The sequence below is a fragment of the Trypanosoma melophagium genome (assembly GCF_022059095.1).
Source record: "Trypanosoma melophagium isolate St. Kilda chromosome Unknown ctg2segment0, whole genome shotgun sequence".
Taxonomy (NCBI): Eukaryota; Euglenozoa; class Kinetoplastea; order Trypanosomatida; family Trypanosomatidae; genus Trypanosoma; species Trypanosoma melophagium.
Genome location: NW_027125149.1, coordinates 947,501 through 973,707, shown reverse-complemented (window position 1 = coordinate 973,707; position 26,207 = coordinate 947,501). Strand labels below are relative to the sequence as shown.

The 26,207-nt window shown below is 38.6% G+C and overlaps 11 protein-coding genes across 11 annotated transcripts; all 11 read left to right on the top strand.

Annotated features, from left to right (window-relative positions):
• Window positions 1–1,113: 1,113 nt before the first annotated feature.
• LSM04_005622 (uncharacterized protein) lies at window positions 1,114–1,794 on the top strand (the record flags this gene model as incomplete). Its single annotated transcript, XM_067336440.1, has 1 exon — window positions 1,114–1,794. One exon carries the CDS (start codon window positions 1,114–1,116, stop codon window positions 1,792–1,794), a length of 681 nt encoding a protein of 226 aa, XP_067192585.1.
• A 91-nt stretch (window positions 1,795–1,885) lies between these two features.
• LSM04_002605 (uncharacterized protein) lies at window positions 1,886–3,389 on the top strand (the record flags this gene model as incomplete). The annotated part of the gene is made up of 2 exons (XM_067336439.1): window positions 1,886–3,148; window positions 3,198–3,389. The coding sequence occupies 2 exons, from the start codon at window positions 1,886–1,888 to the stop codon at window positions 3,387–3,389; spliced, it is 1,455 nt and encodes a 484-aa protein (XP_067192430.1).
• Window positions 3,390–4,059: 670 nt separating this feature from the next.
• On the top strand, window positions 4,060–4,845 carry LSM04_007657 (Acetate transporter GPR1/FUN34/SatP family; the record flags this gene model as incomplete). Its single annotated transcript, XM_067336438.1, has 1 exon — window positions 4,060–4,845. One exon carries the CDS (start codon window positions 4,060–4,062, stop codon window positions 4,843–4,845), a length of 786 nt encoding a protein of 261 aa, XP_067192700.1.
• Window positions 4,846–5,634: 789 nt separating this feature from the next.
• Window positions 5,635–6,408, top strand: LSM04_007882 (Acetate transporter GPR1/FUN34/SatP family; the record flags this gene model as incomplete). Its single annotated transcript, XM_067336437.1, has 1 exon — window positions 5,635–6,408. The coding sequence occupies one exon, from the start codon at window positions 5,635–5,637 to the stop codon at window positions 6,406–6,408; it is 774 nt and encodes a 257-aa protein (XP_067192714.1).
• Window positions 6,409–7,672: 1,264 nt separating this feature from the next.
• LSM04_009289 (Acetate transporter GPR1/FUN34/SatP family) lies at window positions 7,673–8,485 on the top strand (the record flags this gene model as incomplete). The annotated part of the gene is made up of 1 exon (XM_067336436.1): window positions 7,673–8,485. One exon carries the CDS (start codon window positions 7,673–7,675, stop codon window positions 8,483–8,485), a length of 813 nt encoding a protein of 270 aa, XP_067192791.1.
• A 1,142-nt stretch (window positions 8,486–9,627) lies between these two features.
• Window positions 9,628–11,283, top strand: LSM04_007014 (Major facilitator superfamily; the record flags this gene model as incomplete). Its single annotated transcript, XM_067336432.1, has 1 exon — window positions 9,628–11,283. The coding sequence occupies one exon, from the start codon at window positions 9,628–9,630 to the stop codon at window positions 11,281–11,283; it is 1,656 nt and encodes a 551-aa protein (XP_067192672.1).
• Window positions 11,284–12,285: 1,002 nt separating this feature from the next.
• LSM04_004741 (uncharacterized protein) lies at window positions 12,286–15,171 on the top strand (the record flags this gene model as incomplete). The annotated part of the gene is made up of 1 exon (XM_067336431.1): window positions 12,286–15,171. The coding sequence occupies one exon, from the start codon at window positions 12,286–12,288 to the stop codon at window positions 15,169–15,171; it is 2,886 nt and encodes a 961-aa protein (XP_067192546.1).
• A 795-nt stretch (window positions 15,172–15,966) lies between these two features.
• Window positions 15,967–16,314, top strand: LSM04_005927 (uncharacterized protein; the record flags this gene model as incomplete). Its single annotated transcript, XM_067336430.1, has 1 exon — window positions 15,967–16,314. The coding sequence occupies one exon, from the start codon at window positions 15,967–15,969 to the stop codon at window positions 16,312–16,314; it is 348 nt and encodes a 115-aa protein (XP_067192600.1).
• A 288-nt stretch (window positions 16,315–16,602) lies between these two features.
• On the top strand, window positions 16,603–16,950 carry LSM04_006775 (uncharacterized protein; the record flags this gene model as incomplete). Its single annotated transcript, XM_067336429.1, has 1 exon — window positions 16,603–16,950. One exon carries the CDS (start codon window positions 16,603–16,605, stop codon window positions 16,948–16,950), a length of 348 nt encoding a protein of 115 aa, XP_067192651.1.
• A 353-nt stretch (window positions 16,951–17,303) lies between these two features.
• LSM04_008671 (TLDc domain) lies at window positions 17,304–21,017 on the top strand (the record flags this gene model as incomplete). Its single annotated transcript, XM_067336428.1, has 1 exon — window positions 17,304–21,017. One exon carries the CDS (start codon window positions 17,304–17,306, stop codon window positions 21,015–21,017), a length of 3,714 nt encoding a protein of 1,237 aa, XP_067192757.1.
• Window positions 21,018–22,376: 1,359 nt separating this feature from the next.
• Window positions 22,377–23,873, top strand: LSM04_006811 (uncharacterized protein; the record flags this gene model as incomplete). Its single annotated transcript, XM_067336427.1, has 1 exon — window positions 22,377–23,873. One exon carries the CDS (start codon window positions 22,377–22,379, stop codon window positions 23,871–23,873), a length of 1,497 nt encoding a protein of 498 aa, XP_067192656.1.
• Between the last annotated feature and the right edge of the window lie 2,334 nt (window positions 23,874–26,207).

Sequence of the window (26,207 nt, the reverse complement as noted above, 5' to 3'; positions counted from 1 at the left end):
TAGGGAGTGTGGGTTTTAATAGGGATTTGTGAAAATTCAAAAATAAAGAAAAAGGAAAATAGTAGAAATATCAAATGGTTTTTTTTTCCTCCCCGAAAAGGGTTGATTTGTTTTGCTCTTTCCTTTTTTTATCATTACAGTTATGTTTTTTTTTTTTTGCTTTGTGGCTTGGTACAGATGTGATGGCTTTTCAATTCTGGTTCTCCTGGACAATCCAATTCTCTTCAACAATCTAAAAATGGAACGCTGATAAATGAGACATTTTTGATTGAAGACGAGTCAAATTAGGTGTGGGAGTTGCCTCAAGAAGTAGATAAGGAGAAGACAATAATGTTTTTCTTCACACACAAAAAAAGTAAGAAAAAAGTGATTTCATCTGCAAAGGAAAGAAAATGTGTTTCTGTGTGGGTTTGTTTATGGTAATCACTATATATATGGAGAAACCGACTAAATTTCCTTTCTTGAACGTTTACAAACAGTGTGTCTACCATTACTTTTTTTTTTTTTTGTGGACCGTAATTACACACACACTCTCTCTCTCTTTGTTTGGTTTCCGTGGTGTGCTTTTTTCTTTTTACTTGTGTTGCATGTTTGCCTTTTTCTTTTTAATGCGGGTGAGGGGAATATGTACGATACTAACCTGCTGAAGTACGCATAGAGAAAGACAAATAGGTCCTGAATACAGATGGACAGGGCTTATGCACATGCACGCATATTCGCACTGCGTTGATTTCCTTTTCTGTTTTAAGATTTCTGATTTTGTGTATGGATTGCGTTCCACGGGTCGCTGTATCTGTTGTTTCACTCATTTCTGCTATAATGTAAAAAATGAAAATTGTTTTTTTACTTTTTTTCCTTTTTTTCCCTCTACCAGTACAACTACTACTTTTTTATTAGGTGGAGTGCGTAGCCACGCGCTCCAGTACAATAGACATCTTAACAATAAACTAGTTTTGGTTTTTGCGTATCCGTGATTTTCTTCTTCCTCCTTCTTCCTTCCCTCTCCTCCTCTCTCATTTTTTTGTCTCCAAACGTCTGAGGGAGAAGGAGGCTCTCATCTCTGATATAATATATATATATATATATATATATATATATATACGGTTTCTTTGCATGAGCCTCGAAGAATACTTGTCGTCTGATTATGGCAGTGGTGAGTCCTTAACCTCATCACCTCCAAACGTCCTTTTCACCGCTCGACAACGCGGACACATAGTCCCCAGCGAGTCCGCTTTGACGAGTCATATGGTGTCGGAAAACGATAGTTTATGTTCAATCAACCCCATACAAAGTTCCTGCAATTTTGGTTCTCCGTCGAAAAGTTCAGTTGAATGCACGCCCTTCATATCCCGAAGGACTGCAGTTCCACAACCAGAAGGACATCACCAAAACAGTGATAACGGGGAACCTCGTAAATCGACGCTTAAGGAATTGCTATTAACATCCTATGATAGTCCTCTTATTGGTAGTGACCCACATAGGTTTCTTGTAGCACTCTCCTACTCGATTCTCGATATAAGTAATTCAATGCAATGGGTAACGTTTAGTCCAATGCCTAGGGAAGTGGAATTATTTTTTCATACCACAGCAACAGAAATAAATTATTTGGCTTCTATTTACCTCATAGTTTACGCCTTAGCAGTGGTAATGAGTTGTAAGGCTATGGAATCTGTTGGACTAAAAATTTCTCGTAGTCTTGCCGCATTATTAAATTTCATCGGAGCAGCTATAAAGATTATTGCATTTTATGTTTATCCACGATTACCTCTGCTCTTTTTCTTCACAGTCTATTAATGCCCTCGCACAAGTATTTATTGTTGCTTATCCACCAACCATAGCCAATCTGTGGTTCAATGACAAGTATCGTACGGCAGCCAACGCTACAATGACTGCTGCTCAAAATGTTGGAGTTGCATTAGGTGTTGTTTTACCAACTTTCTTCGTATCTGGACACGCAAATAGCGATGAAGATGATAACGAATACATGAAGATACTCTATAGAGAGTTTGAACCATTCTTTTGGACACAATTTGTCATTGCTATTGTGGCTCTCTGTATGATACTATTTTTATTTCCTATAAGACCAAAGTGTGCTGCGAGTATGACAGCTTCAGAAGCTATTCAAAATGACCAGCAGAGGGATCATCTTAATCGTCTCTATTTTCATCGTAGAACAATTGAAAAGGATCTTCGGAAACGACGAGCCCAGCAGAAAAATTGGCCTAGAAATGAAAGAGAGAGAACAACACTACCTTCAAATTTATCTTCACCTACTGTAAGTAATGAAACTGGTGTTATATCACCTTCTCATGCTAGATATAAACATCTACGGGAAAACCTGTCTTTACCATGTAATGGGTGGGAGGGTACTACCAATAACTTGACTAGTGTTCTTCCTTCACCTTCTTATGTTTGCGTTAGCAGAGAAATTTACATGTCATTAACTGACGAGGATGACACTGATGATAGCTTTAACGAAGGTATTAACGAAGAAGAAAGGGTGCGACGTTCTCTCGTTACCGCTGTGTCTGTGACTGTAGCAGAATCTTCCAGCAATAGTAATACTCGGGAGTCCAGAGGTTATAACTCAGAAAATGATCTTGAAGAAATTATTTTAACTCTTGAGGCCAAACTGGGACGTATACGGGAAGCGGAATTAAATTTTCCAAGGATAAATGTACTTGGTATTGTCCAAGATTCTTTCCGTGTGGTACGGGAAAGTAGTAGCTTTGCACTATTGACTCTTTCAAGTTTTCTTCAGTTGGGACTTATCTGGTCACTACCTACAGTGATTCCTCAAATTTTGTTACCTTTAGGTGTTTCAGAAAGTACAGCTGATTGGATTGGATTTGTTAACCTTGCAATTGGTGGTTTCACAGCGCCGGTGCTTGCTCCGTTAATAATAGGTAGTCGAAACAATTATAAAGGTGCTTTGATTGGTTGTATGACTTTACTTCTCTTGAGCATGTCGATAATGTTGCTTTTGCTTATGTATGCTGTATCATTCTCACATAGGTCAGGAAAGGAAGAAGGCGAAAATCTAGCGGTTGCATTAATTTTTTTTATTGGTTGGGGTGGTGTTGGGGGAGTACTACAGAGTGTTATGCTCCCGCTGGTGTTTGAGTTTGGACTGGAGTTAACATTTCCTGTATCGCAGTCCATTACCGCCGCTGTAACAATATGGAGCGGCAACGCAGCGAGTTTTATCTTCACTCAAGTATTTAGTTTTATTTTTGGGATTGCGACCTTCGATACGGGAGGCTTTTATCTCGTGGTGTATTTCCATTGGACTCATCTTGCTTGGAGGATTGAGTCTTCTTGCTGTTTACCCACACTGTTTCCGAGAGTTGCACGAGGCGAATCTAGCCCAACTGGGTGTTGAGACATAACATACGAACTACATATCCGTCATTGATAGATGTGAGTCCTTGCAGAGAGGGAGAGACCCTTTGTTTTTCTTTTTCCTTTGCACTCTCTTATTTATTGCTGTGGTCCTCTCTTTGTTTTGCTTGTAGACGGCCTGAAGAGGTAGTTATCGTCTTGATTTGAACAAGGAAACAAAATGTAGTATATTAGCTGTCCAGTGACGGGGGAGACAGTGTATATTACTTTAAAGGATGTTGAAATATTGCGTAAACATAAACCAAAAAAAAAAAAAAGGGGGGGGGGGGGTGCCTAAATTTTAATTAGCTTTGGTTCCCATTAGTGACGATTTGAAAAATAAAAAAAATCATATGGAATTTGTCATTTGCTTTGTCTGCTTTGTGATTAGTTCGTTTTCCTTTTTCTGGTCTTTTTTTTCTTTCTGGGAAACAAACAGAAAAAATATCCACAGCTACTCATTGCCCTCTTAATCTAAGTACACTATCTCTTTTTCTTTGTGTGTGTGTGTGTTCAATTCTCTTGATCTTTTACAACCGCGTAATTTTTTTTTTTTACTCTTTTTTTATTCCCTAGGCTTCTTATTTTATCTGAGCAAAAAAAAAAAAGGAAGGGGGGTGTACATTTTTCTGGGTTTCTTGTATTTAATTACCCTGTGGCTGTAAAGGAGTGGCATAAATGGAAAACAAAGGAAGCAACCCGGAAATTCATATTACCCACCAGCATAATGGTTATGCCATAAGAGATGTTTCATTGGAAAGTGGTCCAGGCGATTGCACACAGACTCTGCCTGTGAATGAGCCTACTGGAAACGTTGCCCAGGTTTGTGGGTGTACCTCTGCGGATGATTTTCGTAACAAGCTTGCAGATCCCGCTGCACTCGGACTCCTTGCTTTTGGTATGACAACACTTCTTTTCAATATAAGTATCGCGGATTTGTGCCCTATAAACACCACAACAGCTGGAATGGTGTTGTGTTATGGTGGTGGTACTCAAGTTTTAGTAGGTATTATGGAGTTTATTCGCGGTAATACGTTTGGGTGTACTCTCACGACTACTTTTGGTGCCTTTTGGTTGGCAACAGCGTGTATGTGGGTGCTGCCACGACAGACAGAGCAGACGCCGGATGAGTATTTGGTTGGAGCAGACACAGTTTTCTCGGGTGCCTTCTTCTTGATGTGGGCAGTGTTCACCTTTGTTATGTGTGCCTCCGCTCTTCAGCAGCCTCTTGTAATTGTTCTTGTAATATTTACAGCAGCTCTCAACTTCACCTTACAGTGTATCTCCTTCTGGTCAGGCAGTCAGACCTTAAAGCGAGTGGCTGGGTTCGAAGGTATGTTTTGCGGGCTGACGGCAATTTACTCTGGTCTTGCATTGACAGTGAATGAGAGTTACAAAGGTGAGTTTCTTCCATTACTGCAGCATAACCGTGGTCGTATCACGTTATGGAAAAAGAGTAAATAGTTCAGTGAAAACAAAATACAAGTAAAAAAAAAAATGCGGCGTTTCTAATCTTATGTAAAATACTGCAGGAAAAAAAAATTAATAGGATAAGTTTGGATTACTTGGGAACAATGAAAGGGAAAAGTATTCCATTTCATAATACCAACCTTTTTTTCATTAAAATAAAAAAAAGGAAATAAATGAATTAAAAACAACACCATTGTATATAAAACGCGCTAAAGGGAGAGGGATAGGAATTGTTTTGTTTTAAACTATTTCTGGCGTTTGTATATAAACGATGTAGTTGATATTTCTCTGTTCTAATGACAGGAATGTCGAAAGAAGTCAAAAAGAATGCACAAACCGAGGAAATACAGACACAAAAAAAAGAACATCAAAAATTGAGGTACATGGTAATGAAAAGAAAGGCAAGGAATGCTGATCGTAGTATCATCACATTTTCTATTTTCTTTTTTCCCTTTTTTAGTATGTCACACCTCTATATTGTTTTTTTTTTTATGTTCTTCCGTATTCGCGTATAAGAAGAAAAAGAACCCAATCAATGATACAGGTCCTATCCCTCTTTTTTTTCTCTGAAAACTCTTAAAAAATATGAACAAGAGGAATAAATGTAATGAAAACAGGAAAGGAACTCTTCCTTCGAAAAACGAAATGGACACTTGTCGCCTTCATGACATTGTGAATTGTTTTTCTTTATATTATTCTTTCTCATAACTTTGTTTATACAGAGTAAAGAAGCCACAAATTCTCTATTTTTCGAACAAGCATACCTACCTACATACACAACTAATGTTTCAGAATACACATAATGAACCACATGGTGATAATGTCAAAATTTTGTTGCCTGATGTGAAGTCCAGTGAACAGAGTGAATCTGGAAAGCTTACTGGTGCCCTCACGAGTGGTAATGCCGACAAGACCGCGATGTTGCAGGAAGTCTTGCGTGCTTTACTTGAAGACAACGAGGTTGTGATTGCCAAGAAGAAACCAGCGCCGGTGAATGTTGGTCCCCTGGGCCTCGTTAGCTTTAGTATGACCACCGTTCTCCTTAACTTGCACAACGTCGGTCTGTACGAGTTGAACAGTGTTGTGCCGGCGGTGGGCCTCACTCTCGGCGGCTTTCTCCAGATGCTCGTCGGCCTTCTCGATTACTTCCAAGGCAATACCTTCGGCTGCCTCGCCTTTATGGCTTACGGTGCCTTTTGGCTTTCACTCGTCGCGGTGTGGCTTCTTCCGCAAGGGGATGATCACCCGCATGTCTCAATCCCCACACAGACGTTTCTTGGATTTTATCTGCTTCTCTGGGGATTGTTCACGTGCTGTCTGGGAGTCATAACATTCTTTAAGCTCAATCGCATGATGCAACTGGTCTTCTCTACCTTGGCCATTTTGTATTTTCTTCTGGCAGCTGGGAACTTTACAAAGAATTCAACAATACTGAAGGTAGCGGGCTGGGAGGGCATTTTTTGCGCTCTTGGAGCACTATATATCGCCTTTTCTGAGATCCTGGAGGACAACCTTGGGTATCCCGTCCTCCCACTCTTTCATGTAAAACGGAACTAAGTAAGAAAAAAAAAACAGGAACTGTAATTATTTATGTATTCATACTTTCAGAAACATAGAGATAAATAAATAAAAACGGATTGCCATTTAATGGCCACAAAAATCTTGAAGCATTGATTTGAAAAAAAAAGAAGGTGGGTAGTAAGAAGATAAGTAACCTTACGACATTAGAAACTGGATTCTGTCATCTCTCTCTTTTTTTTTTTTTTATGTATTATCCGCGATTTTCATTTTTAAGACCCACTTTCACTCTTATTTCAACCATCTACTGGGCTGTTTCATTCACATCGGCTGCAGTGGAAAAAAAGAAAAACAACACGCAGAAGAAATGTATGATATATGTCTGTATGGGATGCCAATGGAAGAAGTGAAAACGAGTGTCGTCACGGTTTTTCTGTTAATTCTAAATTTAACACTAAACGTGAAGAAACAATGTTAAGAGTGGTAAACTCTTCTTTCTATCCTGGTGGATCAAGGTTCTCAAGACATGGAAGAAGACAGCAAAAAATGGAAAGAAAAATGAAATTAGAATAATTTAAATAATACTTACAATGATTATTATTAGGTTTTTGGACGGTAATTATAATGGTGTTTGATAATGATGTTGGTGATTTCAAAAAAAAAAAAATGATCTTTATTTTCTTTATATTTTAAGTGGAAAAAATGAGGCTACTACTGATTAGTGCAGAGAATAATGTGGCACCCGTTCCATGTTGGCAAAAGGTGCACTGTACGCAGTGGAAATCAGCTATAGCAATAACGGACAAGTGGCGTGAAAAAAAGAAAAAAAAAGGGATGGAAATACCTTAACTGCCACTAACTCTCCTTAAGCTTCAGAAAAATATGATCGATTGAGAGAGTACTGTTTGGTTTTACGACATGCAAAAGGCTAATACCGACACAGAAACAAATCTAAACTATTGATAGATAATGTTTTTGCGACTTATGTAGGGTTACGAGAAGAAAAAAAGAAAATCAAAGATTTATTTTCCTGTTTGTCCTTTCAATTAATTTGAAGAACAAAAAAGGAATTTTTTATTTGAAATCAGGAAAACTCGAATTTTCAATTGCCCTAGATTTTCTCTTTGATACAGATATCTGGGTTTCATTTTGTTGAGATGGTTTGCGCCTTGTGCTTCCCTTTTTGCATTCTGTTCTATTTTCTAAAGTTGTTCGTTTTCTGTTTTTGCTAATAAAAATCACTGTTTTTATTTATTTTCTAAAGGAGAGATACCCAAAGTGAATAACGTTCAGAAAAGAAACAATGAACAGCGATGAGAGAATGATGGTACCAAATGAGAGCATAACTGCTCCTAGCCAAGAAATGAGTGAGATAGGAGTAAAGAATGGTCTAACCAGTCAGCTGTCCTCCTCTCTTGACGTGGCTGGTGATCGGTTGTTGGTCCGTTTGGAAAAAGATGCACTGCGAAAACCGGGACTATCAAAAATGGCCAATCCAGCTCCTCTTGGTTTACTCGGATTTGGTCTCACAACAATTCTTTTGAATCTGCACAATGCAGGTATATTTCCGTTGGCCACAGTTAAGGTTAGAATGGAGATTTGCTACGGTGGAATTGCACAATTCGTTGCTGGTCTGCTGGAGTTTACGCATGGTAACACGTTTGCATTCGTTGCGTTTACCTCCTATGGCTCCTTTTGGGTTCCACTGGTGTGTCTGTGGATGCTGAATAACAATACTACCACTCCAGGATGGGCTGTTTCCCCAACCGAGTCTCACTACGTTGGTGCTTATCTGCTGATGTGGGGTATTTTTACACTGGTCATGTTCTTCTGCACCCTGTGCACCAATGTGGGACTCATGACCGTCTTTGGCACACTTGTGATTCTCTTTCTGCTGCTCGCCGTGGGCCACTTGGCGGCCTCACCCACTACGCTGAAGGTGGCCGGCTACGAGGGCATCGTCTGCGGGAGCTCTGCCGTGTACCTGGCACTGGCCGAGGTTGTGAATGTGTTCGAGTGTGAGGTGCTGCCTGTTGGGAAAGTGGATCTGGTGAAACTGTGGAGGGAGCGGCAGATGTCAAGGGCACAACGCAAAGAGCCATCTATCCCCGTATGAGGGTAGCATTGCTACACTCAGATGTCTTTTTTTCTTTGTTTTTTTTTTTTTGTTGTTGTTGTTATGGTTTTAGTTCTCCATCAGGGTGGGCAAGTCAAAGAAACAATGGAAAGGGAAAGAAAAGGGTTTAACAGGAGCGATAGTGACTAAATTTATTCCTTTGGAAGCGGATTCGGTGGGTTTTTTCTTCTTCTTTTAATGCCTCCTCTTCTATTTTATTTTCACGAGCAATATAGAATACTTCCTTTTTTCTATCTTTCTTTATAATTACTATTTTTGATTCAGCGATGGTAGCACTGCCACCGGGTGGTGACTTGTCCTCGTGCACGATGTGGGGGAAGGAACCAAGGGAATCCATGCACGCCGTAAATGGAGAAAAGTATGGGAGTGTGTCTTGATTGCTGAATTAGGGTAAAGAGACAAACAAAAACGAGGGTAAGAGAAGGCAGGGGATAGAAGGGTGGGTTGTGTGTATACGACTCAAATTGTTTTTTTTTTTTCATGTGTATTATCCCTATCACTGTCCCTTATTATCTTTGGGGGGAAAGGGTGTCGTTTTGATTGTTTCTGTTGTTTTTAGCTACGATTGTCGTTATGAAACTCTGCAACATGATATCTCATTGATTTGGGTAACACCTCTGATATCTACTTCCTCACAGGGTGATCTTGATGAATGGGTGTTGATTTCATGTCGTGTAGTTGGTGTTTTTGTTTTTTTTTTTTTGTTATTGTGATTTTTTTCCTCTTGGATTTCTTTTATTTTTTCGTATTCTTGAAAGCGTTTACCGATGGAAGGTATGGAATGACGTTGCTCACGCATCTATTTTTCCTATTTGTTTTCTTTTATTAGTGATATTTTTTTTATGTGATATCCAGGTAGAACTGGTTTTGCTGTCTTTTGTTATTCACACCTCCCCTTTCATTGTTTCTTAAACATTATTTTTGTTGTGACTGCAACTTTTTTTTGCTTTCCTTTGACCCATATATACGTTTATACATGTATATGTTTTTTTTTTCTTTTTTATTTGGTAGTATACATATTATAAAGTTGATTTTTTGTTTTTAGTTTTTTCACCCTTGTGACTCTCACTGTGGATGTGGGTGAGCGAGTAAGTGTGGTTTTTGTATATACGTATATTACAATGGAATCGCGGGAAGGGACGCAATTTCAAGCCGATGTAGAACCTACGGTTTTTGATAATACATCATTAAAGCCTGTTGATGTCTCTACTTTGCCACCAATAATATCTGCTGATCATAGGAATGATTGTAACAATGCTGAGGAAACACCGCTTCTTCGCGGAGATCCAATGCGATTTGCTGTTGGAATTGTATTTTGTATTATTTCTATATCAAATGCCATGCAATGGATTACTTTTTCTGCAATTGTAGAAGAGGTACGTGTGTACTTTAGTATGACTGCGAGACAGGTAAATTATCTTACTACAACGTATGTTATTGCGTATGTTGCTGCTGTGTTTCTGAGTTGTAAACTGTATGAAATAACCGGATTAAGAGTTGGAATTCTTGTCGCTGGACTTACAAACGCTATTGGTGCAACTCTTAAGATTATCGCCCTTTATTTATGGCCCAATATGATTTTACTCTTTATTGCACAGGTTTTTAACTCTATTACAGAAATTCTCACCATTGCTACCCCGCCTCTTATAGCTAATAGATGGTTTCCAGAAAGTGAACGTATGATTGCTAATACAATACTTAGTAGTGCCCTAAATTTTGGTTGTGCTGTCGGTGTATTATTTCCTACTTTTTTTGTCACCCCAGAAAAACAGGAAAAACGTCATTTTGGAAATCTTTTTTGGTTTCAATTCGGTCTTTGTGGAGGCATATTTGTTCTTGCAATTTTTCTTATTCCAGCACGTCCACGCTATATGGTAAGCTACGCGGCAGCACGACAACAAGAAGAAGAAGAGAGACGAATTCAGGCTCTCCGTGGTATGATTCATCATCGTGGAACTGAAAACGCTTCAAACCATGAGGAAGAAACAGGTAATATAAGAGAAACTGAAGCAAGGGAAACCGAAACTCGAAATGAAAGCGAAGAGCCAGAGGTTCATCCTGTTAATATTTTCTCTACTATAGTGGATGTCCTTCGTATGTTGCATTCAAATCCTTCATTTGGTTTTCTTATGATTGCCAGTGCAGCAGAACTTGGTCTTATTTGGGCTGTTGCCACAGTGTTACCACAATGTTTAAGTCCATTTGGTGTGACTGAAGTAGAAAGTGGTTGGATTGGATTTATGAATCTTTTTATTGGAACTATTGTGGCACCTTTCATTATGCCCTTAGTTGAACGTAAACGTCAATATAAAACAGTACTTCTTTGTATTGCTATGATATTAACTGTTAATATGTCTATTCTGACACTTTGTCTTGCGTTTGGTCCATCAGTTCATGAGGATCATACGTATTACGTAGTTGTAACCTTTTTGTTGTGGGGTGGAGTGGCGGGATTGTGTCAAAACTTCATGATGCCACTTATGTTTGAATTTGTTATTGAACTCACCTTCCCAATGGCGGAGTCTACGAGCGCGCCTGTACTCACATGGTCTGCGTGTCTCACCAATCTCATTCTCACTATTGTCTTTGGCGAGGTGCTTGGCAATTCCCCCTCGCAGGGTGATGCGCTGAATGTCTTTCTTGGCTCCACTGTTGTGTGTTTTATCGGTGGACTCGCCATCCTCGCCGTATTTCCGTTCAGGCGCCGGCAGGAGTATGAGTTGCTCATGCGGGGGCGGGATGATGCCCGAGGGTTGCAGGAACAAGAAGAGGAATAGGAGGAGGAAGCGGAGGAAAGAGAGGGAAGAGTGAGGGGAACGGGAGAGATAAGTGAAGATGAGAAGAGGAAGAAAGGGAATTAAACAGAGCTGCGATACGTCAAACAATGATGGTTGACTTCTTTTTTTTCTTTTTTGAGGGAAAGAAAATCAGACCTAGTAATGCTTCCTATTGTGGACACAACTGTAGGTCTTAATAATACTGGAAGGGCTGTGGGGTTCTACCAACCCAAGTGGGTGGAGGAACCATAAAGGCAAAGAAAAAGAAAGTGAGTTTTAACGTATATCAAGGTTCTTGTAAAAGTCTCTTTTGTATATATATATATATATATATATATATATATATATATTGTGTTTTTGTATTTTTCCCTTAGTTACTTCCTGAGAGGGGTATTAGAGAAGAACTATTTCACATCTTTGATGGCTGATAACCAGCAATAAAACAGATAAAATGAATGGCGTTGACGGCAAAAAAAAAATAATTTTTCTTTACAGAGATAATAGTAATATAAACTTACTCTAAATATAAGGCGGTGTGTGTACTCACACACGTGTGTGTCTGTGTAATATATAATATTGGTAATAATATAATAATGCATTGGACACCCATACTCTATTTCTAGGTATTCGTAGTAGTAAGCGCATCTGGTCTTCTAGTTGAGTATAGGACCTCTGTTTTGCATCTTGCATATAATTTTCTTTTATAAACAGAATTTTACTTCCAATCTGAAAAACCACTTATGCATACGCTTTAACTGTTGCGCTGATCGATCGAAGAAGAAGAAGAAGAAGAAGAAGAAGAAGAAAAAACTCAAAAAAGTATGCCTTTTTTGTTCTTGATTGGATTTTTTCGTTGATAATGATGGTGGTGGTAGGGGATTGTGTTATTCTATCTTTATTTTTTTTGTTACTGATCTTAGTAGAAAATCATAAGGTGTATATATAGTATAGAATCTGTTAGCAAAGAAGGTGAAAGACGAAAAGAAAACACAGAAGAAAGATATGCCGCAACTGCTTTTTTCTCGTAATCCTCGTGTGGTGGTGGTTTCGACACCAGCACTAGAACAACAAGCGTGGCAATCTGAGGAAAATAGGGAAAATGGAACGGAAAGAGAAAAAGAAGATCATCAGATAACTCAGGTGTATCCTGATATGGACTTCTTTGCAGATGAGTGTTCCTCCTCTGCCACTGCTTCTGCGCCTATCGGCACTGTTGGTGCTAATCATTATGGGGATGAAAAGGTAAAATGCCAAACATTTCGAAAGAAATCACAGATGTTTCAAAGTAAAGAAAAGAATATTGGCAGTGTGGCAGTAGGCTGTGATGTTTGTTTAAGACTTTGCGATGGTACCTGCTTAAAAGGTGAAGAGAGACATGTTATTCACATTCCATTGGCTACTCCTTTCTCTACATTATCATCATCATTAGCACCAGTAACGAAAATATCTCCAAAAAGTGGTGGCACCGTCGCAAGAGGAAAAATACAGAAATACTATGAAGACGAAGAAGAAGAAGAATGTGGAGCTTTATCTGATAAAGGTGCCGCTTGGTCAGGATGTAATAAAATTCTAATGATGTGCGAAGAAACATCTATGTGTGATGATGAAGCAGCACATTCTTCCCATAATATAAACAGGAACAGTAGTCTCTTCTCTACACCCTTGATGGGAAAAGAAGGGATTGCAACGGAAAAAATTGTTACTCAAAATATTAATCACACTATTACTGATAATATTACAAGTAATACTTATGGTAAAAGATGTATAAATGTAGAAACACCAGTCTATGCTATAAATCTACCTCAGAATTTTGTCCTTGGTCTTCGACTACCGTCAGATACGGAGAATAAACTCTTACGTTGGCATAAAGGAGAGATACCGATATCCATTCCTCCACCATCATGGCTTGTAGCCTTCTTGTACACTACAAAGCTGCGATACCATATTTTTCCTCAAGCATCATCTATTGAATCTCCAATAATGCATCGACAAACAGAAGAGGAGGTAAGTGCAATTTCAAGACTTGAAGGTCTCTGTATTGTAGCTCTCAATATTCTGGCCCAGCTGGGACATATGCAGCAACAACGGATTCGAGAAGAAGAGAATGTGGATGAAATAAGAGTAGCCCAACGTTGTTTATTGGGTGATAATGGTATATTCTCTAACATGCAAGAAGAACAAATACGACGATGGCTTCAACGGTATATGCCTCTTGAACCCTACAATGGTGATGAAGAGATAAATATGTATAGTAGGGAGCGGCAACGGAATCCTTCATGGCCTTCTGCTGTATGTATTGCATTTCATATCTCTCTTGATATTGCACGAGCATTATTCCCTTCACTCCTGAGAGGTCTTGAATCCACTATACTTGCTGCATTACAGCCGATTCTTGAGGTACAGAGTGTAAATTCAGTGAGGAATTCTTGCACATGTTGTTTCTCTTCTAATTCCTCCTCTTGTTGTTGCTTGAATTCCTCTTCATTGTGGAAATCACCTGATCGCAGACAAGCCGTTGTGTTATTGACACAAAGGCCAACATCATGGTGGGATTGGTGGAGAGAAAAAGAGAGAGGTGAAGGCAGTAATTACAATGGTTCTTGTTGTACCACTGTTGTTTCTGCATCACGAGGATTTGGAGCTCTTCGATTGTTACAGTGTTTTACGCTTCTTTACCCAAAACCTACTGCGATTGATATGCAATGGGTGCTGGATGAAAAAGAAACATTGGAAGTGGCATATTTTCTACTAGCTGGACCTTCTTTGTTTACTGGGATTCTGATGGACCGTGAAGTTACGGGGGTCCTTGATCGTGCTTTTAAGGAAATTGTCCAAATTCGTCATGTACCACTAGAGCAACAGTATCATGATGAAGAATTGAATTCATTTCAGCCACGAGTGACATACGCCTTGATGCGTTGCTTTCTTCTTTTTATTTCTTGGCTTACCTTTCGACCAGAAGGTTACTCATGTTTACTGGCACAAAACTATTTCGGTTCTCTTCTTCACCTTGCCATATCCCAGCAACAATGGCAGGGAGTACAACAAGGTGAAAAGCAGGAAGAAGATAATACCGTTTTATTGGGGGTTTGTTGTCACAAGTACTTTTCGCTTGTCTCTGCATTGATACGAATTCTGCGTGAGCAATGTGGAATGAGACGCTCTGCTGGTAATCATGCGAATCCTTCACGAATTAATCCATGGCGACAACTTCGCTATGGTGAAAGGATGGGCCGTGTTTTTGCAGGAGACGATGAATGTACTTCGAATACATCACGTAGTCGACGCTCCATTGGATCATTTCATTCAGGTACTGCTGCGATGGAGACCGCTATGGCACCAAAGCAGCAGATTCCAACAACTCGTAATGCTACTACTAATACCACTACTAATACCACTACTACCAATACTACTACTACTACTACTACTACTACTACAAGTAATTCTACTAATACTAGTAAAATTATTTGTTGTGATGATCTTTTTTCGTCCCGAGAACTCCGAACACTGCGTCACAACATTCGAGAACTCCGTCGTGTGCTTCGGGTACTCGAAATGGACGTATTTGGGGGATGTGAGGGATGCTTAACTCCTGATGCTTTTGGTGGCGGTTCTGTTGATGTTGTCGCTGGTACTAAGCGTCGCCGTGACGAAGAGGAACTGGAGAAGGAAATCGAAGAAAAGAAAGAAAATGTGTATCTTAACTCACAAAGCAGTTCCAGTGGACGGCGATTTGCAGTGTCACCTTTCTTTGCTTATCGCTTGTTTGGAAATCCAGAGAATGTTTGGGAGTGGCATGCTGAATGCAGCGATTCCAGCGGGGATGACGTAACTGAGTCTTCTACAACCACCACCACCACCAGCAACAACAACGATACGCAATCGTAGCAGTAGCGGACTCTCCAAGTAGCGCAGAGAAATACAGATATAAGTACAGCTACGCAGAAATATAAAAAAAAAACACTTATGCAAGACATAGAGAGGCACAGATAAGATTCTTTTCATACGGGGGACTCCAGTGGATTTTAGGTCCTTTTCTTTTTTGATTTTGTTATCTTTTTTTTTTTAGGGGGGGGGGGGAGGGTAATACACAATATAATAACACAGAAAATAAACTCGTTGGTGTACCATGACCAAAAGTTTTATACTAATGGTTAGAGCATTACTGATGCTAGTGACCTATTATTTTTATTTTTATTTCAGCTGAGAACTCTTCTACTGTACTCTTCCTTATTCTTTGCTTATACTCACCCCTTCAATAAATATTCAGAAAGAGAGAGTCAATAATTTTGTTTGTTATTAGTGATTATTTTCAACACAGTTATATTTTTTTCTTAGTTTTACAGAACTTTTCTTGCGTTTTCTGCTTATTTTGTTTATTTCCTTTTTCTTTTATACTCTTTACAAGCTCTACAGAGACGTTGAAGATAAGGTCTTCTGCGTGGTAAGTAATTAAATGACTGTATTCCTGTGTTTGTGAGAGGTTTTTCTAACCTCCCAGGCGTAAAGCGATGAGATATATATATGTATATAGTGGTATTTTTCTTCGCATAACTGGTCGTTTGGAATCCGTCTCTCTCTCTCCCATTCTCTTTCATAATATATATATATATATATATATTTATTTATTTATTTATTTATACGTGTTTTCTTTGTATTGTAAAAGGTTTACTGTACATAGTCATGAGCGACAAGATCGACACGAACGACACACTGGCGTGCACTTATGCCTGCCTTCTTCTGAGCGACGCTGGTGTCCCCGTTACCTCAGACAACATTGAGGCCGCGTGCAGGGCCGCTGGTATGACAGTGCGCAACACACTGCCCATTCTCTTCGCCCGCTTCCTTGAGAAGAAGCCGATGGAGACTCTTCTGAGCGCTGCCATGTCTGCGGCTCCTCAGCCCGGTGCTGCGGCGCCTGGTGCGGCTGCCCCTGTGGCTGCTGGTGGTGCGGCTGCTGCCCCCGCTGCTGCTAAGGCTGAGAAGGAAGAGGAGGAGGATGACGATATGGGCTTTGGTCTCTTCGACTAAGCACGCGTGGAGATTTCTGACGACTGACTTGAGGATACCAATGTTTCTTTTTTCAAAACTTCATTTGTATTTTTGACGATAGTATTATTGTTATGATTACTATTAGTATCTGTTTTTGGATGATTCCCTTTTTCTTGTTGTTTTCCATAATGTGCTGTGTTTTTTTTTTCTCTTTTTTCATTGAGACACTATTCCTATGTTTTTTCTTTCTTCTTTTTCTACACTTTACCTCTTTATTTTTCTTGTTGTAGGTTCCACAGTCGCGTTCCCACTTCACGGAAAAGAGCCATGAGCGACAAGATCGACACGAACGACACACTGGCGTGCACTTATGCCTGCCTTCTTCTGAGCGACGCTGGTGTCCCCGTTACCTCAGACAACATTGAGGCCGCGTGCAGGGCCGCTGGTATGACAGTGCGCAACACACTGCCCATTCTCTTCGCCCGCTTCCTTGAGAAGAAGCCGATGGAGACTCTTCTGAGCGCTGCCATGTCTGCGGCTCCTCAGCCCGGTGCTGCGGCGCCTGGTGCGGCTGCCCCTGTGGCTGCTGGTGGTGCGGCTGCTGCCCCCGCTGCTGCTAAGGCTGAGAAGGAAGAGGAGGAGGATGACGATATGGGCTTTGGTCTCTTCGACTAAGCACGCATTTATGAAAGACGTGCTCGAGTGGGTCCCTGCTTTGTGGAGGCTATGCTTTCATGTTTTTTTTAAATTATTTGTTGATATTAGGACTGTTTTTCTTTCTCTTTTTTGGCCTTTTATTTGTTTTGCCGGATTCCCCATCCCCTCTCATTGGCTTCCATTATTACTATTACTCCCTCTATCTGTATTCTTTTTTTTTTCTTTCCATTTTTTTTCTTATCTATTATATTATTCTCACGACCCGCCAAAAGGACACCCAGAGTAGTTTTTATTTATTATTTCACACCAGTCTCTTCCATCACTTCCCTCTCTCTGCCTCCTTTTCTGTTACTACTGCTACGGTGCTCTTGATGGCTACTCCAAGTAGAACACCTTTGTCTTCATCTCTCTTTCCACCGCAGGACCCCGATAGTTCTTTGCAGGAAATGACACAACTTGAGATTTGCATCTTGGAGTGTCAGTCTAGTATGCGTGCAGCCACAGCCGCACTGGAGTCTCACGCGGAGTGCAGCACAATGCTCTCACGTTGGCATGCACTCGAGGTGAGTGAAAAGGATCTGCTGGAGGCACTCACTGCCTGCAATGTAGATGTGACAGAATGTGGGTTTCATGTTTTATATGAACTCGTGTGTGCAAATATGACTGCGGTACGTATGCAAAATATTAAACAGGAAGTTCTTACGAGAATTCGTGGTATTGCATCAAGAGATGTTTCAGCAGAAGAGGCAGACGTTGTTACACAACTTGCAGAAAATGCTATTGTGTTTGCTAGAAAAATTCGGGAACGAGAAACGAAACTTCTTGATCATGTTCTTTGGCTACAGCAAGTTGCGCTTCTTTCTGCACGTGGAGAAGACGATATTTCTCTCATGGAAACTGAAGAAAAACAGACAAAGGGATCTCAATGGAATGGTGTATTCCGTTCTCTATTTTTTCTTTCTGGTGGTGAGAATATGTTTATGACGGATAAAGAAGATTTGTCAATTTCCAAGGCTAATAACAGTAGTATTAGTCTGAAGGGTTCACACTTAAAAAGTGAAAAACACTCGGATCTTCAGTTGATGTATTCATCACTAAAGGAAGCTTTTTCTGCTGCTGCTGCTAGACAATATTTTGTAGCGGCCAATGAATTTTTATTAGTATTAAAATTATATAATGAAAAGTGTCACACACTAGAGGAGTTACTTGAAACTGCTTTTCTTCTACATGACAAAACCCAAGCCCTTGAAGAGTTTTCAGTAGAGCGGCAAAGGAAAGGGGAAACAATGAAGAGAGGAAAAGATCCACGAATATTTTGGTTGACTTTGGTAATTTCTAATGTAGAGAAGGAAATTCTACCAGAAAGTGGTATTCACAAACCTTCATATAGTATGTCTTTATTGTTTCTTATTTTGATGTGGGATATTTCATTTTGTTTGTGGCGTAAGGGTAGCGTTCGAGAGGTCTATCATTTACTTAATGCCGTAGATGTCCAACGCCTTAAAGAATTTGCGGAACTTGAAGAAAAAGAAGAGGAGGGGAAAAAAGAAGAAGAAAGCAAAGATCTCAGTGATAAACAAAAGGATACTTATGAAGCTCCTGGTCAATTAGCGTGGTGGTACGTGGTTGAGCACTGCAATAAAGAAATTTCTCACACAGACTCTCAAGAGAGGAAGAAGAGTGGTGATATCACAGAGACGGAGAGTGTATCAAGAAGTGAAGAGATGCATACTACACATCGGAAACCCAAACGAATTCAAGAGTTACTTTATCGAATTACATGTCTTCGTGATCTTAGTGCTACTATCCTTTATTGTAAAACAAAAGAAGATTTATTATATATCTTACTTACTTTAAATAGTGCGCTTAATTGGCAACGAAATCGAATACAAAGGGATGAAAAGGAAGAGAAGAAAGATAAAGATAATACTATATCTGAGAAACACGTTCACGTGGATGCATCAGCTGACATACTTAATGTAGTTCTCTTACTTGTCGAACATTTCCTTTCAAATAGAGCTATTCAGTTAATGGAGAAATCACTTTTAACGTCGTCATCATCACCGTTAACAGCAGATGTAGCGGTATATCAGGTATGTAGTGAACTCATTTCTTTTATCACCTATGGAAAAGTAAAAGGACTTGATGATGTGGATGGGGAGATTTCTCCATTATTGGATGACATGAGATACGGAGGCGGTGAGAAAACAGGAGATAATAATTGTCATGATGATAGGGATGAATTTAACAATTCTACTTGGATTATACGACAGGTAATTGGTATGGCACACACATTTGCATCTGGATTTCGTAGTAGTGAGATGTTTCAAAGCTCTCTCTCTTCAACGAATAAAGAAGGTGAAGTGGAATACCCACCGTCTTTTGCAGGTCGTGTAAAAAGTGCTGTTTCTCATCTTTTGGGAGGTATGGGGACATCACAGAGTAGTTTTCCAACGAACTCAGTTAGATCTAGAAGTTTATTTTCTGCAGATGATACTAAATGCCATACCAACAACAACCATAAGCAACAGCCGCATCAAAAAATAATTTCTTTGCTCCCATTGCGATTTTGTATAAAAAAAAATGGTACTGAAAAAGGTTTACGTGGTATGCTTCAATTTCCCTCACTTCGTGGTGAGGGTTTGGCATTATTATTAGGGGAAATAATAAGAGATGATTGCTTCTATAGTGTATCTGAGGAACTGGCGTTACGTTTACTTGTTATTGCTTGTCGTTACAGTGACTTTCAGACACTTATCCCTCCAAATAATATGAATGGGAAGAAATGGGGTAATTGTATTGATGACAATAATGAAAGCGGCAATAATAATAATAATAATAATAATAATAATAATAATAATAATTCTGAAGGTGAAAATGATTTATTGCGGTTTGTTGTTGATAAACTTAATAATGCCATTGGAAGCCTGCGGTCCGAGTTAGATCGCCGTTCAGAGCCATCTTGGTTAGGGATATGGCATGAACAAAGAGAATTAAATACTAGTCGTAAATGTACAAATAGTTTGTGTAAGTTGGTGCAGGAAGGTGTATACTCTACTGAATTGCTACAATCACGTTTGTCTACTGGAGAACAAAACAGTGAGAAGACGTTGGAGAATGATGAAATAAATAATACCATCTCACCACCTTATCAAAAGGAAGATTTCCCTCATGACTCCTTATATAACCCAGATGAATCCATCCCTGATATAACCAATGAGGATGGTATTCTTGATGTTAGTGGAGGAGATTCGTGGGAGGCGGTGTCTGCGGCATACACTCCTGCCGTTGAGTTTGACTACTCCGCCTTTACGGAAGGCTCCGCTGAGGCGCTGTTAGCAACACGGCGGCTTATTGAAGAACTCACACGTAAACAAATGGAAGAGGGTGCGGCGGAGTGTGGCATCAGTGTACTCCCCTCCGCCGCCCGTCGGTTATTGCACGAGGAATTGCCGGCGGTCTGGCAGTTCACACCTTGGCGGCTTGTCTACAGCACTCGTTTTCACGGTTGTAGTTACGCCACACTGGTGGGTTGCAGTGAGCGGGAGATGTACTCCAAACGGCGGCAGGCCCCAATGTTGTTGGTGTTCGAATTGATGCGTTCTGCGGTTCTGCCGTCCTCAACTGTAGCAAAAAAAGAAGAAAAAGAAGGAAAAGAAGATACACTTGTGATTGGGGCGTGTTTATCACATCCTCTTCACCTGGGATCCCACCGCTTTTACGGCAGTGGTGAGACTTTTGTCTTTCAACTACTGCTGCCGTCCGCAGCGGAGAAACCGCAACTCCGCACATTCCGCTCCACTGGAGCGAATCAACAATTTATTAACTGCGGCGTTCACACACTTGCCATTGGTGGGGGCGGTGGCTGCAGCATTTTTCTCAATAACTCCGTCACGCATGGATCCACCACGGCGTGTCCAACGTTTTCATCGCCTCCGTTAACACAGTGGGAAATATCAGCCTCTTCGACTTCTTCATGGTCGTCCGATGCGACATCCATGACTGGAAGTGGTTCTACAGGAACGTTTGCATTTGAGGTGAAAACTGTAGAGCTACTGGTGGTGGGGAAAAAAAGAGAAGCATAAATATCCATCGTATGAGTTGTATATATTCTTTTTTAGTCTTGGTTTCGTTTGTTTTATTTTGCTTTTTCCTTTTCTTTTTCTTTTTGCGCTTTGTCTTCTATTTGAGTTTATTTTTCCTTTTTTTCTAAGTAGTATTGATTTGGTCTTTTATGTTTTTCTTTTTAATTCTCAGATTTACACTTTAGCTGCGTTGTTCGTGCTTGATGATGATTGTGTCTAAGTATTCCTCTCACCCTATTATGAATACATGTGAGAGAAAGTAGAAGAGTGGATTTCCTTCTTTTACGTCTTTTCCCCCTTTTTTTTCTCTCTCTCTCTCTCTCTGTATATATATATATATATTTTTTCATTTATTTATTTAATATATATGTACAGGTGCAATCGTGAAATATTGGTTTATGTTATTGCTATGAAAGAAGGAAGCGAACACATAGTTGAGAGACAAGTAATTCATCTGTGTAGCTGACTTTATGCAAAGTGTGGAAGTGTATCCATGGATACATTATCTATATAATTCTGTTAAGTTTATCTATTTCCTTTTCTATTGAGCCTATTTTGTCACTGTTTCTTATTTTCTACAGTTTCACATTATTCCTTATTCATTTTCTCTTTTTCTCTCTGACTCTCTCTCTCTTATTATTTGTTAGGCACTCAACACGTATTCCAGAGTGGTTAAGAGGCAAGGACAGTAGTGAAGGCAAAGAAAAAAAAGAAACACCTGAAAGAATAAATATATATTTATTTGCATTCGAACCAACAAGAGAGCAACAACAAAATCAAGGTATATATATATATATATATATATATATTTAGAGAGAGAGCAAGAGTGAGCGACAGAGGTAGTGGTAATTAGAAACAATCCCGCATAAACAGAAAAAAAAACTCCGAAGGAAAGAGAAAGGAATATTAGAAATAATAATAAAAAAAAAACAATTCCTTTGAAGTAGAACGGGAAGAAAAAAAGAAGAATTCAGAGAGTGATCCAAAAGAAAGAAAGAGAAGGTAGGACTACATATTATATATTTGGACACTCAGAACGAAGTCTTTAAAGACAAAACACGAATATTCTTAGAATTTTTCGCTCTAGGTTCACCTTCCTTCCTTTACCTTAACACTCGCATCTCGTACACTCTGTAAGGAGAATTGTTAAGTTCTTCAGAAGTAGAAAAGCAAAAAAAAAGAATTATCTGGGACTCAAGAGAATTAAGACGTGTGTGGTGTTATAATATATATTATTTTTATATTTGTAGTTTGCGGTATTAGTTTCATTATTTATCTCTGTAATCACAGACAAAATCTCCATCCCCCCCCCAAAAAAAAAAAAAATCAGAGAGAGATAAAGTACAAATGAATACCGCTATGAATACATTGGACCCAGTCGCCCTTCAACAACCGCACATGCCTAATGCAGTCATTCAACAGCGTAGAAGCCGCAATGATGATAATAGTGAGGTGGACGGTTCTCACACATTTTCAGTGCCGCCACTGCCGTTCTTAGCCATTTCCTCCACACGTGCAGGGGAATCGGCTGTTAGACATTCAACACCGCCGCCTATTGCACTTCTCTCACGTAGACAGCAGGAGGATCCAGCCATATTACGACTGCATGCTGCATTAGCCCGTAGTAGTAGCAGTAGCATGAATAGAGGAACACTTATGGATATATCACGGCCAGAATCACCTTTAACACAAACACCGTGTCCAGCCATGTCACCAAAGAATAGTCTTTCCGTTGGATATGATGATGATTTGATGTCTTCAGACTTTTCTACACCAATGGGTGCATCACCGTCATTCTACTCTAGACAGAAAAGGAATTCTACCCTGTCTTTGCAGGACTCCCCAACCTTACTGGACTCAGAGGAAGATAATGATATGGCACAAATTGTGGTACCTGAGTCATATACGGTGAGTGATTGCCCTTTAGCTATTAGTTATTTTCCTACAGTAAAGCGGAAGAATTCTCGTCAACAAAATGAGGCCCATCAACAGGAAAGGCAAATGGTAGAAAATACAATGACGACGGATAGGTTTCAGATTTCAGGAACTAGTCCTGATCCTCGTTTTACATTAACGCAAGAATACAGAAATAGTACTGATATTAACAGTATTGGAACTCGTGGTGTCTCCGCGATGACGTCTATTTCTGTGGATGTTGGTGTTAGTGTGAATAAAACAGAGGAAGAAAAAGATGATACACAGTCCTATCTCAATGATGATGATGTTATTGGTGTTACTGCCGAAGGAGAATTGATTTACCAACGGGATATCGCTTCCCAAAATGTTAATCATGATGATAATGAAGAGGAAAATGAAAAGGCGAGTGAGAGATATAATCAGTTTTCCCATCAGCAACATCAAGGAAGTCTTGTTTATGGTGGTGTGAAAACACCCTTTTATACACCAGAGAAAAATGTGTTTACTACCGCTCTCAGCAGAGGACTCCAACAAAAAGAACAAGAACAACAGGGACGTGGTGATAACAGCACTACTGCGATGATGATGAACCCAGTCATTACGCCATCCCCAGTAATACCACTATGGACTAGAAACAACAACAATATTAATAATAATATTAGTAATATCAACAATATTAATAGGGGTATGAACAGGAGAAGAAAAGAACGCGTGGGTCCCATTTGGCAGAAGGAGGATTTAGAGTGGTGTTCACTTCTCCTGCGGTATAATTCCCGCGAGAATGCCGATGAATGCGAATACAGAGAAGTGTTAACGGCGGTGGAGGAACTGCGGAAGGCGCAGCGGCGATTTCCAGCGGAGGCGTTGGAACTTCGTCTGCGGGAAGAACAGGAACAAGAGGAACGTTATGGCAAACCTCCTTTTATTCTCCGCTGGTAGAAAAGAGAAAAGAGGTTTACGACAAATGGAAAGGAATGAATGAATGGAAGGTTGAGAAAGATGAAAAAGAAGTAGAAAATTGGAAAGAGATTCAACAGTAACTTTCTTTTTCCTTTTGTTCTTTTTCTATTTTTTTTTTTTTCGATGCGACTTGTACAATGAGGGTTTGCAAATCCCACAGGAACACCTCTTTATTTGTTTGTTTTTGGTTCTATGCATATGTATATATATATATATATATATATATATATATATATATATATATATATATGTCTGTGTTATTTTCTTTTCTTATCTCCCACACTAATTTTTGTTTTTTATCTTTTATTTTTCTACTCCCATTTTCTTTTGACTTTTCATTTCGTCTCTTTTCCCTCATTTGTTATGTCAATTATCATCAGAAACTGTTATTTTTTTTTCGTTTTGTTTTCGTTCTCATTCCTTGCAGTAACGAATCACAAATAATAATGAAACAAAAAAAGGAATGAAAAGAAAACAGTTCGTGTACACAGCCGTTCTATATCACTACGTTATTTACTCACTCACTTCCCCTTCTTCGTACTAGAAAAGTAAAGAAATAGAAGACTGTGTGGAAGAAATTTAAAACAAAACCAAATGGAAATAATTGAATGCAAAAGAAAAAAAGAATACATGTATTTTCTCGGTTTACAACTGTGTACTCTAACATGATTGGACGAGAGGAATTGTATTTTTTTTTTTTTTTTGCGCTTTATTTCTTATTTCCATATATATTTCCTTGGAATAATAATATTGTTTATAATAATACCTCTTACATTTTTCTTTATATAAGATATGTACATATGTACATCCAAGAGCGTTTATATATGTAGCTTCTTATATATATATATATTTTATTTAATTTACCTTTAGATTTCACATATGTGTATATTTATACATACGTATTTATGAAGTTTATTGACACCATTCTTTATAAATGAACTAATTGAGTGAATGAGTGAATAACTGTGATGAGAATTTCGTTTTCTCATTATAGTGGATAGAAAGAGGCACTAAAAAGAAAAAGTTATATCTGATCATATCTACACAGTAAAGTACAGAGAGAGGAGATGAGATGAAATGGAAAGTGAAGAAAATACGAGAGAAATGTGGAAACGTAGAATGAAGGGCTAAAAAAGAAAATAAGAGAAGGGGTTCAGACAACACAGGCAAGAAGAGAATAAACAACAACGACAACAATAGTAGTGGTAATAATAATAGTTTGAATAAGAGGAAAAGAGAAACGAATCGCAATAAGCAAAAAAAAAGAAAAGGGGCATATTTGTTTCTCTTTGCAGAAGCATACAAACAAGGAGAAAAAGATGAGAGAAGCAAAGAAAATAAAAATTGCGGATGGATATAAATAAATAAATAAATAAATATGTATATATAAATAAATAAATAAATATATATATATATATATATATATATATATATATATATATATAGAGAGAGAGAGAGAGAGAGAGATAGAAGATTTGGAAATAAGTATTCTTGTAACTGGTGTTCCTGAATGGTACCAATGTTTTTTTTTTAATCTTCTATTTAATAATTTTCGTTTATTTTACATTTTTAAAACTTTTACTCTCTTTTGTTTTTTAGTGATAATTATTTAAGTTATTAACATCGCTTTCTTCCCTTTTTAGGCTACGGAGTCTTATTTGTTTTTACTGTTTTTTTTTCTTTAATATTACCACTATTATTTTTCTTGTTGTTTGTTTGTTTGTTTTATTACTATTTTTATTCCTGTTGTTGTTCTTTATTGTTTTGGTTGCTGTGTTTATTTATTTATCTTCTTTGTTTTTTTTTTTTTTTTTGCTTCAATCTACAGAGAAGAAAAAATAAAATAAAAATGTCGTCTGTTAATTCCTGTAGTGAAGAGAGTGAAATAGAAATCGAATACAAAACGGGGGTGGAAATTAAATAAATAAATATAAATAAATAAATTGAGGGGACAATGGAGAGAAATCAAACAAATATAAGAGGAGTGCAAGAAGAAGAAAAGTGAAAAAATAAAAATAATAGAAATAGATAGATTGACAGAATTAAAGAAAAGAACGAGATGAATGTTTGTGTTTATTTATTAAAAGAATGCGAATAGAAGAGGTTGGTGAAGATCTTTTTTATTTTCTCTTTTCTTTTCTTTAATTCTTTTGTACTTTCTTCTTTTGCTTTCTTTAACTGTTTGCCCTCTATTTTATTTTATTTATTTATTTATTGCGTGTTTTTCTTTTTTTGTTTTGTGTGTATGGAACGAAAGAACTCAAGCGAAATATATTCACAGAAAACTGCGTTTTATTGTTATTTTTAATATTA